Source organism: Chlorocebus sabaeus, chromosome 1 (assembly GCF_047675955.1).
Source record: "Chlorocebus sabaeus isolate Y175 chromosome 1, mChlSab1.0.hap1, whole genome shotgun sequence".
Classification (NCBI taxonomy): Eukaryota; Metazoa; Chordata; class Mammalia; order Primates; family Cercopithecidae; genus Chlorocebus; species Chlorocebus sabaeus.
The window spans coordinates 55,224,509-55,240,459 of NC_132904.1; the positions used below are offsets into that span (position 1 = coordinate 55,224,509).

The window sequence follows — 15,951 nt, forward strand, 5'->3', positions numbered from 1 at the left end:
GTGCATGCCTGTAATCCCAGCTACTCAAGAGGCTGAGACAGGAGAATCACTTGAACCCAGGAGGCGGAGGTTGCAGTGAGCCAAGATTGTGCCATTGCACTCCAGCCTGGGCAACAAGAGCGAAACTCTGTCTCAAAAAAAAAAAAAGAAAAGAAAAGAAAAGAAAAAAGAAAACACAAATAAGTGGAAAGTTATCCTATGTTCATTGATTAGAAGACTTAATTTTGTTAAGATGTCAATACTACCCAAAGCAATCCACAGATTCAGTGCAATCTCTATCAAAATCCCAATGACATTTTTTGCAGAAATAGAAAAAAATAAAAATCCTACTCCAGGCATGGTGACTCATACCTGTAATTCTAGCACTTTGGGAGGCGGAGGTGGGAGGATCACCTGAGGTCAGGAGTTCAAGACCAGCCTGACCAATGTGATGAAACACCATCTCTACTAAAAATACAAAAATTAGCTGGGTGCGGTGGCAAGTACCTGTAATCCCAGCTACTCAGGAAGCCGAGGCGGGAGAACTGCTTGAACCTGGGAGATGTTCAAGCCGAGATCACACCCTTGCACTCCAGCCTGGGTGACAAGAGCAAAACTCCCTCTCAAAAAAATAAAGAAAAAAAAATCCTAAAATTCATATGGAATCTCAAGGGACCCCAAATAGCCAAAACAATCTTGTAAAAGAAGAATAAGCTGGAGGCCTCACACTTCCTGATTTCAAAACTACTACAAAATTACAGTAACCAAAACAGTTTGTACTGGCATAAAGACACGCATATAGACCAATGGAATAGAATAAAGAGCCAAGAAAGAAACCTTTGCATACATCATCAAGTGGCATTTGACAAAGGTGCTAAGCCCCTTCAAAGGGGAAAGGACAATCTTTTCAACAAATAATATTGAAAAAACTGGATATCGTCCACAGGCAAAATAATGAAGTTGGATTCTTGCCTAACATGATATACAAAACTTAACTTAAAATAGATCAAAGACCCAAAGGTAAGACCTAAAACTCTTAGCAGAAAACATAGGACAAATTTTCACTACATTAGATTTGGCAATGAGTTCTTGGCTTTGATGCCAAAGACATAGGCAACAAAAGAAAAAATAGACAAATTGGACTTCATGGAAATTTTTAAATTTTGTGCATCAAAAGACAATCTCAACAGGGCAAAAAGACAACCCACAGAATGGGCAAAAATATTTGCAAGGCATATATCGCATAAGAGTTTAATATTTAGAATATATAAAGAACTCCTCAATCTCAACAACAAAAAAAAACCCTCAAATTTTAAGTGGGCAAAGGACTTGAATATTCAAAGAAGGTATGCAAAAACACTAATGCTCAACATTACTAATGTTGATTAGATGCTCAACCTTATTAATCATTAGGGAAATGAAAATCAAACTACAATGAGCTATCACTTCACACCCATTAGGATACCTACTATCAAAAAAAGGAAAGAGTGAGTGTTGGCAAGGATGTGGAGAAATTGGAAACCTTGTGCACGGACAGTAGGAATGTAAAATGATATAGTCATTGTGGAAAACAATATGATGGTTCCTCAAAATGTTAAAAATAGGATTACCACATGATCCTGCAATTCCACTTCTTGGTATTACCCAAAAGAATTGAAAATGGGGTCTCAAAGAGTTATTTGTGTATCTATTTCATAACAGCATTATTCATAATAGCTGAAAGGAAAAGCAACCTATGTCCATGGAGGGATGAATAAGCAAAATGTGGCATATGCATACAATGGAATATTCTTCAGCTTTAAAAAGGAAGGAAATAGTGATACATGCTGCATGGATGAAGGCTGAGGACATTATGCTAAATGAAATAAGCCAGTTGCAAAAAGACCAACATTATATGATTCCACTTATATGAGGTACTTACAGACTAATCTAAATCATAGACACAGAAGTAAAATGGTGGTTGCCAGGATTGTGGGGAGAGGAGAATGGGGAGCTGTTGTTTAGTAGGTGTAGATTTAGTTTTACAAGATGAAAAGAGTTACGAATGGTGATGATGGTTGTACAATGTTATGAATATAGTTAATATTACCGATTGTATACCTAAAAATAGTTAAGACGGTAAATTTTATGTTATGTGTACTTTACCACAATAAAAAAATTAGAAAAAAAAGCCAAGCCGAGTAGTAAAATCTCTGGACAAGACAAAGAGGAGGGGAATCTGGTATAAAACCAGAGGTGGAGAAATCAGGAAGAACAGGCCAAGTCAAGGATCCAAACCCAAGGGCAAGGGGCAAAGCCTGAAGAAATGACTGAGATTTTCTCATGGTCCCTATGGGTGGTCCGAGGAATTGTGGGTAATTCCCAGCTCAGGTGTAACATACATGTACAGTTGATGCTTGAACAACACAGGTTTAAACTGTGTGGGTCCACTTACATGCAGTTTTTCTTCTGCTCTGCCACTCAGAGACAGTAGGATTAATCCCTCATCTTCCCCCTCAGCCTACTCATCATGAAGAAGTTTATGATGATCCACTTCCACCTAATAAATGTTAATGTATTTTCTCTTCCTTATGATTTTCTTAATAATATTTTATTTCTATAGCTTTATTGTAAGAATTCAGTATATAATAAATATAACATACAAAATATGTGTTAATCAACTGTTTATGTTTATTGACTGTTATTCTATTCCATTAGTCTGTATGTCTGTCTTTACACCAGTGCCATACTGTTTTGATTACTATAGCATTGTAGTACTTTTAAAACCAGGAAGTGTGAGGCTTCCAGCTTTTTTCTTCCTTTTCTGGTCAACAGGAGGCTATTAGTAATCAATTCTGGGGAAGTCAAAAGTTATATGAGAATTTTCAACTGCATTGGGTGGGGATAGAGGTCAGCTTATTAAGCTGTGGCTTAAATTAAGGAGTGGCTTATAGAGGAGCCCATGAAAAAGACTAAGACTAAGACAGTACAGCCACAGCAGTGTGCAGTGACTCATGCTTGTAATGCCAACACTTGTGGAGGCCAAGGCAGGAGGATTGCTTGAGGCCAGGAGTTTGAGACCAGCCTGTACAACAGGGTGAGACTCCATCTCTACAAAATTAGTTTAAAAATTAGCCAGGTGTGGTAGCACTTGCCTGTAGTCCTAGCTACTTAGGAGGTCAAGGTGGAAGGATCTTTTGAGCCCAAGAGTTCAAGGTTGTAGTAAGCTGTGATTGTACTACCACACTCCAGCCTAGGTGACAGAGCAAGACCCTGTCTCAAAAAAAAAAGAAACAAAGAGAAAGAGAGAGAAGGGGAAGGAGGGAGGGAGGGAGGGAGGGAGGAAGGAAGGAAGGAAGGAAGGAAGGAAGGAAGGAAGGAAGGAAGGAAGGAAGGAAGGAAGGAAGGAAGGAAGAAAGGAGGGAGGGAGGGAGGAAGGGAGGGAGGAAGGAAGGAAGGGAGGGAGGATGCAAGGAAGGAGTGCCACTAGAGGGGTCCAAAGTCTCCCTTTCACCCTCTCCATCAAAATCTTCTCGTAAGTGTGGGAAACCAATCTAAATTAAAGCAATTTATATTCAGGTGTGAATGACCAATGCTTCAGCCATCATGGGTATTAACCTACAAGTGTAAATTAATCTCCACTGGATGAAATTTTAGCCTACTTGACCTGAGAGTGGCAAAGAATGCTTCAATTATGGCTACTGTAGCCATTGACTTCAGCTTATGGGAGAGAAGCAGAGGAGACAGTTGGAAGCAGCTCTGAAGCCCATCTGAAGTCCTAATTCTGGGATACTTATGTGTTTCCTCTTTCCCAACATCTTCTAATGAGGACGTCTATGGTTTGAATCCGATGCAAACCTCTAACTGACAGCCACGTATCCATAGAGTTTCTAGGCAAATATTGGCATCCAAGTGGGACAGGGCAAATACTGGTTTCCAAGGTCCAGTTCAGCCTCAGGCTGAATATCCACCTGTCCTCTGCCCCATTATTGACTCAATAAGGACAGAACAACTCAGGCCTCTGACTCCACACAAGAAACTAACGGCAGAGAGTAGTAGAGAAGAGGTCATCACTCTCCACTCATCCTCTCCCTCTGGGAAAGCATCGAACATCTTTTCCTCCATTCTTCACTCCCTTTCTTTTTTTCTCCATGCCTTCCTTTCCTCTTTCCTTTCTTCCTTCCACAAATATGTATTGAGCATCTTCTCTGTATCAGGTATTGTGCCAGGCACTGGAGATCCAATAGTGGACATGCATGCACGGTCCTTTCCCTCATGAACTCATGGTTTGGTGCAGTCCTGCCCCTTCTGCAGATGACTTGAGGAGGCCATGCCATGTGGGTGCTGCTGAGTTACCACTCAGAACCATACAGCAGGCCCTCAGAGTGGCTTCCTCCTCCTTCCCATGTTTCCAGTCCTCCATTATCTAATCTTTATTAATAGTGTCTTTCAAAGGTTTTACCAGCCAGGAAAGAAAGGATTGAGTCTGCAGAGTCAGCTTTTTTTTTTTTTTTTTTTTTAATGGCATCTGATTTACACACCATTTTGTAACACATTATCAGACTCTCTTTTTATCTGGTTATTAAGTGACCATGAAGGTTATTCAGTTTTTCCTGTTCTTGGTATAATTGCTGCTTTTTTACAATACTCTTTGGCTTACTCACAAGTTCCCTGAATACACTCTTCCCCCATTACCAGAGAGAAATATATTTTTACACAAAATGAACTTAACAGAAGAAATACAATAGGCCAGGCTCAGTGACTCAAGCCTGTAATCCTAGCACTTTGGGAGGCTGAGGCGAGCAGATCACTTGAGGCCAGAGTTTGAGACCAGCCTGGCCAACATGGCACAACCACGTCTCCACCAAAAATACAAAAAAAAAAAAAAAAAAAAAAGATTAGCCAGGTGTGGCGGTGCACACCTGTAATCGCTGCTATTCAGGAGGCTGAGGCATGAGAATCGCTTGAACCCAGGAGGCAGAGGTGGCAGTGAGCCAAGTTCGCACCACTGCACTCCAGCTTGGGTGACAGAGCAAGACTCTGTCTAAAAAACACACAAAAAAACAACAAAAAAAACAAGAAATGAAACAGTTTGATAATGAGTTAGAGGGACATTGTTTCCAGGGGATACAACTGAAGAATATTTTTCTTTTTAAGACCATCAGTTTTTATTAAAATGTTTGATTTTTTATCCAACTCTATCTTATTCTAAAATAGAAATTTCAGTAATGTTCTCTACCACATACTTCCTTAATTTTTAACCTGTCTCCAAATTTATTATTATAACCTCTTCTTTTTTATAATCTTTATTTGAATAATATATTACCATTCAGAACTCTTCATTGTTGCAAATTTGTTTGCATTCATTTTTAGTCTAAAATAAATTTAGTGCTCAACTGTAAGATTTTCCAGTTAGCTCTGCACATCTATACTTTGGCTATTTATAAATAACCTGTGCTATGCTTCCAATTTAATCTTTTTATGGAAGAATCTAAATATGAGATAAACGAACAGTTTAGTATTTTAATCAAATAAAACTTGATAACAAAGCAAATCTGACATATATTTATGAGTTGTTATTCTGTTACATATGTACAGAAAAGTCTGCATACATATGTAATTACACATCTGAAGATAGTATGTCAAGGGTTAGATGGCTGAAGAGATGAGGAAAGACTGGAAACATGGGAAGGAGGAGGAAGTTGCTCTAAGGGCCTGCTGTATCGTTCTGAGTGGTAACTCAGCAGCACCCATATGGCATGGCCTCCTCCAGTCATCAGCAGAAGGGACAGGACTACACCAAACCATGAGTCCACGAGCGAAAGGGCCATGCATGCATGTTCACTTGTTGGATCTCCAGTGCCTGCCACTCCAATACCTGATACAGAGAAGATGCTCAATACATAGTTGTGGAAGGAAGAAAGGAAAGGGGAATGGAAGGCAGACATGAATGAAGTAAGGAAGGGTGTGAATGTCTAATATATAAGGCATGTGAATATTTCCAATCATTCCAAACATCTGGGTCAATATATAACAAAGACACTATAATCAATTATATAATACTAACCAAGCAAAATTTTAAAAATACAGAGACTAGGTGCTGTGGCTCATACTTGTAAGCCCAGCACTTTGGGAGGCCTAGGCAGAAGGATCACTTGAGGCTAGGAGTTCGAGACCAGCTTGGACAACATAGAGAGACCCTGTCTCTACCAAATATTAAAATAAAAATATTAGCCAGGCATGGTGGTGTTTGCTTATAGTCCCAGCTACTGGGGAGGCTGAGGTGGGAGGAGTTCTTGAGCCCAGGAGTTCCAGGCTACAGTGGGCTATGATCACACCACTGCACTCCAGCCTGGCCAACAGAGCAAGATCTTGTCTCTAAAAAAAAAAATTTGAATACATAATTTCAGAAAATCCCCTGGGAAGAGTATAGACATGGCAAGTGCCACTGATAGAGCAAGCAAAGTTTAATGATTAAAAGGTGCCCAGCCTCCACAGAGTGTATGATTCTATTCACATGAACTGTCCAGAAAAGGCAAATTCAAAGGGACAGAAAGGAGACTGGTGGTTGCCCAGGGCCAGGAGGAGCGGGGAATTGGAGCATGACTGTTTAAGCAGTTTCTTATTGGTGTGATGGAAATGTTCTAAAACTGATTGTGGTGATGGTTGCATAACTCTGAGTATACTAAAAATCATTGAATTTTAAACTTTAAACAGGTGAATTGTATGGTATGTAAATTTATTTATACAATCCTGTTATTAAAAGAATGTAAGAGGCACCCTAATGCATGCTGACTAAGGTTTAGAAGATGCCACCAAGTCCCCTGCTCCAGCCAAGAATCAATCTCAAACAAATAACATAAACAACCTACAACCTTCGCCAGTATGAAGTAGTCTTACTTGAATTTGGGGTTTAGTAATATTACTGTAACCCCAGAAAAATGTCAAAATAAATATTACTTATAAGAATAAGTGTAGAGGCAATAAAAATAAATTAAATCCATGATTTTAATGTTTTAAAATTAGATTTAAGTATAATTTTAGCCTTCGTGATCATTCTATTTTCATGTTTCTGTCCGTTATTTGATGTGTTAGGATGTTCGCAGGTTTAAGAGATCAGTCTTATTGAATTTATTATTGTAATTTAGATTCTTTAAGGGAATTTAATTTAAGTTTATGTAATGATCCTTATGATAGACTCCCAACATTCATTCCACTCTGAGATGATTAGTAAAAGCCAACTGGCAGTCCCATTCTCGCCAGTGGTTCATTTAGGAACAGGTGTGTTACACAATTCTGGCCAATGAGGTTTCAGGAAAAGTCCACTGTGAGGCTTCTAGGAGAGGTTTCCACAGTCCCCCCAAAAAGGAAATAGTAAGAATCCCACTTCCTGCTCCAAACTGTGCCTGGATATGACATTGTCACTGTACCAGTCACATTGCTAGCTGAGAATGATACAAATACACTGAGAAGGGCAGCAATGAAAGAATCACAAGAAATGGAGCCCAAGCCCAGACATACTGTGCCCGAAGTCCACCCTACCTCCTGGTTTCATGTTATGGGAGATAATAAATTTCCTTTCAACCTGGGCAACAAATTGAGATCCCCATCTCTACAAAAAAAAAAAAAAATCAAAAATTTAGCCAGGCATGGTGACACGAACCTGTGGTCCCAGCTACATGGAAGGCTGAGGCAGGAGGATCACTTGAGCCCAGGAGGTTGAGGCTGCACTGAGCCTTGATCATACCGCCGCACTCCAACCTGAGTGACACAGTGAGACTCCATCTCAAAAAAAAAAAAGAAAAAATCCTTATTGCTTAGGACATTTTGAGTCAAGCTTTTCTATTATTTTCACCCAAAAGAAATATAGTTTGTAATCAGGATTTAAATGCAAAAATGTGGCTTAGAAATTTTTACTTCTGGCCAGGCTCTGTGGCTCACGCCTGTAAGGCAGGCAGATCACCTGAGGTCAGGAGTTCAAAACCAGCCTGGCCGACATGGTGAAACTCCACCTCTACTAAAAATATAAAAATTAGCAGGGCATGGTAGCATGTGCCTGTAATCTCAGCTACTCAGGAGGCTGAGGCAGGAGAATCACTTGAACCCAGAAGGCAAAGGTTGCAGTGAGCAGAGACTATGCCACTGTACTCCAGCCTGGGTGACAGAGCAAGACTCTGTCTCAAAAGAAAAAGGAAAGAAAGAAATTTTTATTTCCTGATTTTGTTCTCTAGGAATATAAATTTGATAAAGTGAGCATCAATTATACTGGAAGTTGTAAAGGGTATTCCGTTGCCCACACAGAAGCCCCTTGGACTATAAAGAACCTAGAAACAGTGCAAAGAGACAAATTTCAAAAACGGATTCATCAGGCCAGTCATGGCAGCTCACACCTGTAATCCCAGTACTTTGGAAGGCCAAGAAGGGTGAATCACCTGAGGTCAGGAGTTCAAGACCAGCCTGGCCAACATGGTGAAACCGCATCTCTACTAAAAATACAAAAATTAACTGGGCATGGTGGTACACGCCTATAATCCCAGCTACTCAGGAGGCTGAGATGGGAGAATCCCTGGAACCCAGGACAGGGAGGTTGCAGTGAGCCAAGATTGTGCCATTGTACTCCAGCCCAGGCAACAGAGTGAGACTTCAGCTCAAAAAAAAAACAGGGGGTGGGGATTCATCCCCTCACTCCTCATATGAGGACTAAGAGGTAATATGAGAAATGTTTTCAACTGTAGTGAAATATCTTTAACAGTGGACATTAAATGTAAACTTGGGGAAGATATGATTCTGCAGGAATCACGAACACTGATCTGCTAGTATCATTTCTCATAGAGGGGGAGAGAGCAGAGAACACAAAGAAACAGATCACTTGCAGCTGTGCTCTCTATCAATGACCAAAGAGGACTTCACAGGCCAAGAGTCCACAATTCAAATGCCTTCAGAGCCCAGGCAAGTTCCATAGATGAATGAAACTGACCAGAGTGAGGCAGTAGGAAATGGTGGCCCCACCTAGCGACAGCATCTTCACTCAGATCTAGGTGATGTTACTATGAGGAAATGGAGCTTCAGTATCTCCAGAGCTTCCATTTTTCAAGAAAAGCCAGAAACCGGCCGGGCGCGGTGGCTCAAGCCTATAATCCCAGCACTTTGGGAGGCTGAGACAGGTGGATCACCAGGTAAGGAGATCGAGACCATCCTGGCTAACGCAGTGAAACCCCGTCTCTACTAAAAAAAAATACAAAAAAATAGCCGGGCGAGGTGGCGAGCGCCTGTAGTCCCAGCTACTCGGGAGGCTGAGGCAGGAGAATGGCGTGAACCTGGGAGGCGGAGCTTGCAGTGAGCTGAGATCCGGCCACTGCACTCCAGCCTGGGCAACAGAGCGAGACTCCGTCTCAAAAAAAAAAAAGAGAAAAGTCAGAAACCTGGATCATGTGAATCTATCAGTTTTTAGATTTTTGGCAAACAATTCAACTTAAAAAACAAAAGTAAAACACCATTGGACCAAACAAAACACATCTATAGGCTGTCTGTGGTCCACAGGGTATCCTCTCAGCCCGCAGGGAGGGTCAGAGTGGACATGTATGAAGTTGAGAGGTCTGCCCTTGCTTTCAGGCAGGGCAAACATTTCCCTCAACAGGAGCTTCTTAGACACTTGGATTCTGGACCACATAAGCTGAAAAGATACGGTTCATTCTAACAGCCCACCAAGAAGGATTAGCTGCAAGACGCACCTGAGTAGCTGAATGAAATAACCTGTTTCCTGGGGCCACTTAGTGTCATCTGCTTAAATGTTGAAGATTGACCCACAATTTTCATTTCAATCCTTGCCAGAGCCAAGCTATACATCCAGTCGTTGATTAGCTACCAATGTGATCAGTCCCACTAAACTCCTTTGCTGTGTTTATAGAATGTGTAAACTGACACAGTCATTCACCTGCAATTGAAAACTAAAGAGAGAAGAAGGACTAAGATTCCTAGAGCTGGAGTCTTGTCACACCTCTTTGGAGTCCCCCAGCACAGCCTAGCATAGTCCCTGCCTGCAGTAGCCACACTACAAATATTTACTGGTTTCTTGAAGATAAGAGCAAACCCAAGGCAGGTGAATGCCTGACTCATAGAAAAATCTGCTCATTTTCATGGGCCTGTGTGTGTGTGTGTGTGTGTGTGTGTGTGTGTGTGTGTGTGTGTGGTTTGCTGTTTGTTTGTTTGTTTGTTTGTTTTGAGACAGAGTCTTGCTCTGTCGCCCAGGCTGGAGTGTAATGGCACAATCTTGGCTCACTGCAACCTCCGCTTCCTGGGTTCAAGGGATTCTTCTGCCTCAGTCTCCCAAGTAGCTGGGATTACAGGAGCACACCACTACACCCAGCTAATTTTTTTTTTTTTTTTTTTTTTTTTGTATTTTTAGTAGAGACAGGGTTTCACTATGTTGGCCAGGTTGGTCTTGAACTCCTGACCTCAAATGATCTGCCCACCTCAGCCTCCCAAAGTGCTGGGATTACAGGTGTGAGCCACCGTGCCTGGCCTGTGTGTTATTTTAAAAATAAGTGTGCTATGACATACTGTAGCAGGAGGAACTTAGGTTAGATATTAAGAACTATTTCCTAACTACACAGATTGTGAAATATCAGAGCAGGCTACAAATGAGGAAGTGGCAGCTCCATTTATGCAGGACTTTTCCACATAGGGTAAATGCCTGGTATCTTGGTCAGATGTTATCACTGTTGAGGCGAGAAGGTGGCATTTATGCAATGTGTGTGCTCCTGTCTGTCTTCACTTTTAGTAAGAGCCACCATTTACAAAGGGTCAACCTGCTCAGTGTCCTACATCCCTTATCTCACCAAGCCCCCACAGAAATCCAGTAAGATAAAGTATTCCCATTTTACAGTTGAACAAATGGAATAATTTGCTCAAGTTCACCCTGTTAACAAATGGAAGAGCCAGGATTAGGACACACATCTGTTTGGCTTCAGGCTGGGCATGGTGGTTCATGCCTATAATACCAGCACTTTGGAAGGCCAATGTGGGGGGATCACTTGAGGCTAAGAGTTTGAGACCAGCCTGGCCAACATGACAAAACCCCATCTCTACTAAAAATACAAAAATCAGCAGGGCATGGTGACACTTGTCTGTAATCCCAGCTACTCTGGAGGCTGAGGCATGAGAATTGCTTGAACCCAGGAGGTAGAGGTTGCAGTGAGCTGAGATTGTGCCACTGCGCTCCAGCCTAGGTGACAGAGCAAGACTGTCTCAAAAAACAAAACGAAACAGAAACACACATAGCTGTTTGGCTTCAAAATCCAGGCTCCTTCCATCAGGCCATGCTGCCTAAGGTCCCTGGGAAGAGCACCTGTGATTGCATGTGGGGAAGAGAGACCAAAAGGCAGTTAGGCAAGGGGAGCATTACCTAAAGAAGTTGTCAGAGCATTGTTGAGGACCAGACAGGAAGCCAGGGTCAGGAAGAGAGATAAGATGTCAGTTGGGGAGGAGACAGAGGCAACAAGAGGAAGCAAGGTCAGAACCTGGAAGTCAAGGGACATCCTTCCAGAAGTGAGTTGGGAGTGACTTGGACCATCCAGGAAGGGAAGATGTGGTACAGGGAGTTCCTTTTAAGCAATATCCAGCTCATGCTGCAGAGCCTGCCAAGCACTGGCCGAGTGCTGCTGACCCGCCCAGCTCAGAGTTTCCTTTGGTGATCCTTGGCCTGCCAACAATATCCTTGGACTGTTCTCATTCCCACTCCCTACCCATCAGCAATTGTCTTTGGTCTACAAGAGCTGAAATCCTGTTTCTAACAAAGACTGTAATTTAATTATGTGCGTATGAACTTCCTCAGATACCTGCAATAATAGAACTTTCCTTCTCTAAGGCATGGCCCTGTTGTTTCTGCCCTGGTAAGGCCCAGGTTCCTAGAATAGCATCATTGCTGCAACATAAGATGAGGCAGGTTGAAAACTAGTGGGTCAGTATGTTATAAGTTAAGCCACATTACCTTTTCAACTTAATGCTTGTGGCTGAAAAAAGTTAATGTCTCCATTGCAAAATCAGCCAAAAAGTAGCTCCAGCCAATTCTGGGACTGGGGCCACATGTAGACTATTTCAATAGGTGATCTGGGTCCTTCATTCCCTCTTTTAAAAGTTTGGTTTTCCAGCCAGGCATGGTGGCTCACACCTGTAATTCCAGCACTTTGGGAGGCTGAGGTGGGTGGATCACCTGAGGTCAGGAGTTCGAGACCAGCCTGACCAACATGGTGAAACCCTGTCTGTACTAAAAATACAAAAATTAGCTGGGTGTGGCGGTGGGCACCTGTAATCCCAGCTACTTGGGAGGCTGAGGCAGGAGAATCACATGAACCCAGGAGACGGAGGTTGCAGTGAGCTAAGATCCTACCATTGCACTCCAGCCTGAGCGACAGAGTGAGACTCTGTCTCAGAAAAAAAAAAAAGAAAGAAAAAAGTTTTTTTTTGTTTTCCAAACTCCTGTGATCCTTAGGAGCTCCAGACTCTCTGTTCAGACAGGAAATCTAAGGACATGAATACAACACAGATATGAGGGCGAACATCGGGGCTGGGCTCCCAGATGTTTGACTAGAACTGACCACCAATTTCCTTCATTAAACTCAAAACTTCCGGAAGTTTAAGTTTGGACCAGGAGGGAGCTCCAAATCTGCCCTGCAGGTCAGGGCCTTCGGGAAGTTACTTCATTCAGTCTGCACTTTCCTGAAGCCTACACCCTTTAATGAGGGCAGTCAGAGCAAAATAAACCAGAAATTTAATAAATAAACAGAAAATAAACAAACCAAGACTTTTCTTTCTCTGGGTGGCCTTAGGTTGGCCAGGTGAACAAATCAATGCAAGGACACATCTTCCCGAAATTACTTATCTCACCCCACCCACTATGAAAAAGGTCAGAGCTTATTTAGCTATGATTCCAGGGAAAGGTTCAAGTTCTCAAAAGCCTTTTGAGATTTTGGCCTAGGAATTAACAGAATTTTGGGGGGAGCCCCTCTTTTCCTTTCTCCGCCATCGTGGTGTGTTCTTTCCTCCACTTCTCGCCATGTCTTCTCACAAGACTTTCAGGATTAAGCGATTCCTGGCCAAGAAACAAAAGCAAAATCGCCCCATTCCCCAGTGGATTCGGATGAAAACTGGAAATAAAATAAGGTACAGCTCCAAAAGGAGACATTGGAGAAGAACCAAGCTGGGTCTATAAGGAATTGCACATGAGATGGCACATATATTTGTGCTGTCTGAAGGTCACGATCACATTACCATATCAAACTGAAAATGTCACCACTCTCTGGAGAGTTCGACGTATTTTCCTCTCTGAATCTATTATGAATGCGTTGGTTGGCTGGGTTCAGTAATAAATATGTGAGGCCTTTCATTTCAAAAAAAAAAAAAAAAAAGAATTCTGGGGGGAATGCTTTGGATTTCAGATTAATCAAGTTATTCCACAATCATCTATTGGGTACCTTATATTTTCTGGGTGCTGAGTTGAAATGGTAGAATCCTCTAGAGATTACTAGAACACAGACTGTGCTCTCCAGATGCTCAGGGTGGAGTAGGGAAGATAAACCATGAAGTGGATGACTCTGGAGAGAAGGAAAAAAGTGCTAAGTGCCACAGAGAAACATAACCAAATAATAATAATCATTTATGTTTGAACAGGACTTCTTTTTTGTTTTTTTGAGATAGGGTCTCTCTCTGTCACCCAGGCTGGAGTGCAATGGCACGATCATAGCTCACTGCAACCTCGAACTCCTGGGCTCAAGCAATCCTCCCACCTCAGCCTCCCGAGTAGCTAGGACTATAGGCACATGTATGTATAACCACACCTGGCTAATTTGTTTTTGTTTTTGTTTGTTTTTTTTCTGGTAGAGACAGGGTCTTAACATGTTGCCCAGGCTGGTCTCGAACTCCTGGCCTCAAGCAATCTCCCTGCCTTGACCTCCCAAAGTGCTGGGATAACTGCACCCAGCCTGTCAGGACTTTTGAAGTCAGTTTCCTCATATTGTCTCATTTGATCCCCAGAATATCTGTGGTGAACCTCTGCAGTTATTCTCATCCAGCATCCTTTCACCATGCTGGAAATGCACCCTAACTTCTCATTGCAGAACCTCCACCCACTCACACTCATCCCATGTGTTGCTGCCAGGGATGTACCCCAGGGTCTGAGGTAGAACAAGTCCCCTGGGCCTTAGGCAATCCAAGAATCAAATTATCCTGGCCATAGTGACCACCTCAGGGATGGGCAGATGACCCAATAAGAGCCCATGATAATTTTGTTGTGACTTGAGAAAGATGTTCTCAAGCTAGTCAGCTGGACTTGAAGCAGAAAGATTGGGTTCTGGGAGTGCTGCCAGCCATCAGGCTACTCTTTGAACCTGGGCATAAAGGTGACAGAGCAAAAGGCAGCTCTGAGAGAAGACAGAGTCAGACTCCTGCTGATAGCATTTGAGCTTTGAGTCCACCCCATGCCTGAAGTCATCTCTACCCCTGAACTTTTCACCTGTGTAAACCAATCTATACTCTTTTCATGTTAGGTTTTCCTTCACTCAAAATCAAAGTGGTCATAAAAGTGACTTTAATTCTGTGAGGGAAATATTTCCATCTGTTTTAGATAATAATTGAAGTTGAGATAGATAAAAAGAGGCAGCTAAGGAGTAACAGAGCCAGGTCCTGAGCCCCTAAGTCCTGGTATCAATTCACAGGTTCAGTCCTTTACACTGCAGTGGACTTCTTCAATTGCAGAAATACAGAGGAAGTACACAAAACTTTAAGCTGAGAAGATTAGTCAGGCTTCATAGCAGCACCCATTAAGCTAGACTTTGAAAGATCAGTTGGATTTGGCCTGCAATAATGCCAAAAGTGTATGGTTAGTTCATCAGGAGGCTGAGGCAGGAGGATTGTGTGAGCCCAGGAGTTTGAGGCTGCAGTGAGTTAGGATCATGCCACTGCACTCCCGACTGGGCGACAGAACAAGACCCAGTCACCTGGGGAAAAAAAAGTACCTGGGTAAAGAGCGCATCATACGTAAGGACATGGGGCCAGGCGTGGTGGCTCACGCCTGTAATCTCAGCACTTTGGGAGGCCGAGGCGGGCAGATCACGAGGTCAGGAGATTGAGACCGTCCTGGAAAATGTGGTGAAACCTTGTCTCTACTAAAAAAATACAAAAAATTAGCCGGGCGTGGTGGCACACGCCTATAGTCCCAGCTACTTGGGAGGCTGAGGCAGAAGAATCGCTTGAACCTGGAAGGCAGAGATTGCAGTGAGCCGGGATCACACCACTGTGCTCTAGCCTGGGCAAAAGAGTGAGACTCTGTCTCAAAACAAACAAACAAACAAAAAAGAGCGCATTACATACAAGGACATGGATATAAGAAAGCTCAGAGGTACACTGAGGAAAATAACAAACACCTTTGGTTTCTCTAAAGCGTTGGGTGGATAAGAGAGGAGAGTAGGAAAGTGAGTTAGAAACATACTTGGGGCAGAAAGTTTGGAGGATTGAACTTTATCCTGAAGGCCAGAAATTCTCAGACCCCACTGTATTACAGATTGGCTGCAAGTGACTGACACTCAATTTTGGCTAGCTTTGTTGCCCTGTATCTTGGGGATGAGGCTATTGACCCAGGAAAGAGAACTCAAAAGAACCCAGTCAGGAAAAAAAGTCAAATTCTTGGTTCTGAGTTCCAAAATAGTGTCTTTTTTTCTTTTTCTTTTCTTTTTTTAACACACAGTCTTGCTCTGTCACCCAGGCTGGAGTACAGTGACATGATTACAGCTCACTACAGCGTCTACCTCCAGGGCTCAAGTGATCTTCCCACCTCAGCCTCCTGAGTAGCTGGGACTACAGGTACATGCCACCACGTCCAACTTTTGTATTTTCTTGGTGGAGACAGGGTTTCGACATGTTGCGCAGGCTAGTCTTGAACTCCTGGGCTCAAGCAATCTACCCACCTCGGACTCCCAAAGTGCTGGGATTACAGGCATG

General features: G+C 42.7%; 1 protein-coding gene across 1 annotated transcript; it reads left to right on the plus strand.

Annotated features, from left to right (window-relative positions):
• Positions 1–12,966: 12,966 nt before the first annotated feature.
• Positions 12,967–13,380, plus strand: LOC119624497 (large ribosomal subunit protein eL39-like). Its single transcript, XM_037999721.2, has one exon. It carries the CDS (start codon positions 13,013–13,015, stop codon positions 13,166–13,168), a length of 156 nt encoding a protein of 51 aa, XP_037855649.1. The 5' UTR covers positions 12,967–13,012; the 3' UTR covers positions 13,169–13,380.
• The last annotated feature ends 2,571 nt before the right edge of the window (positions 13,381–15,951 follow it).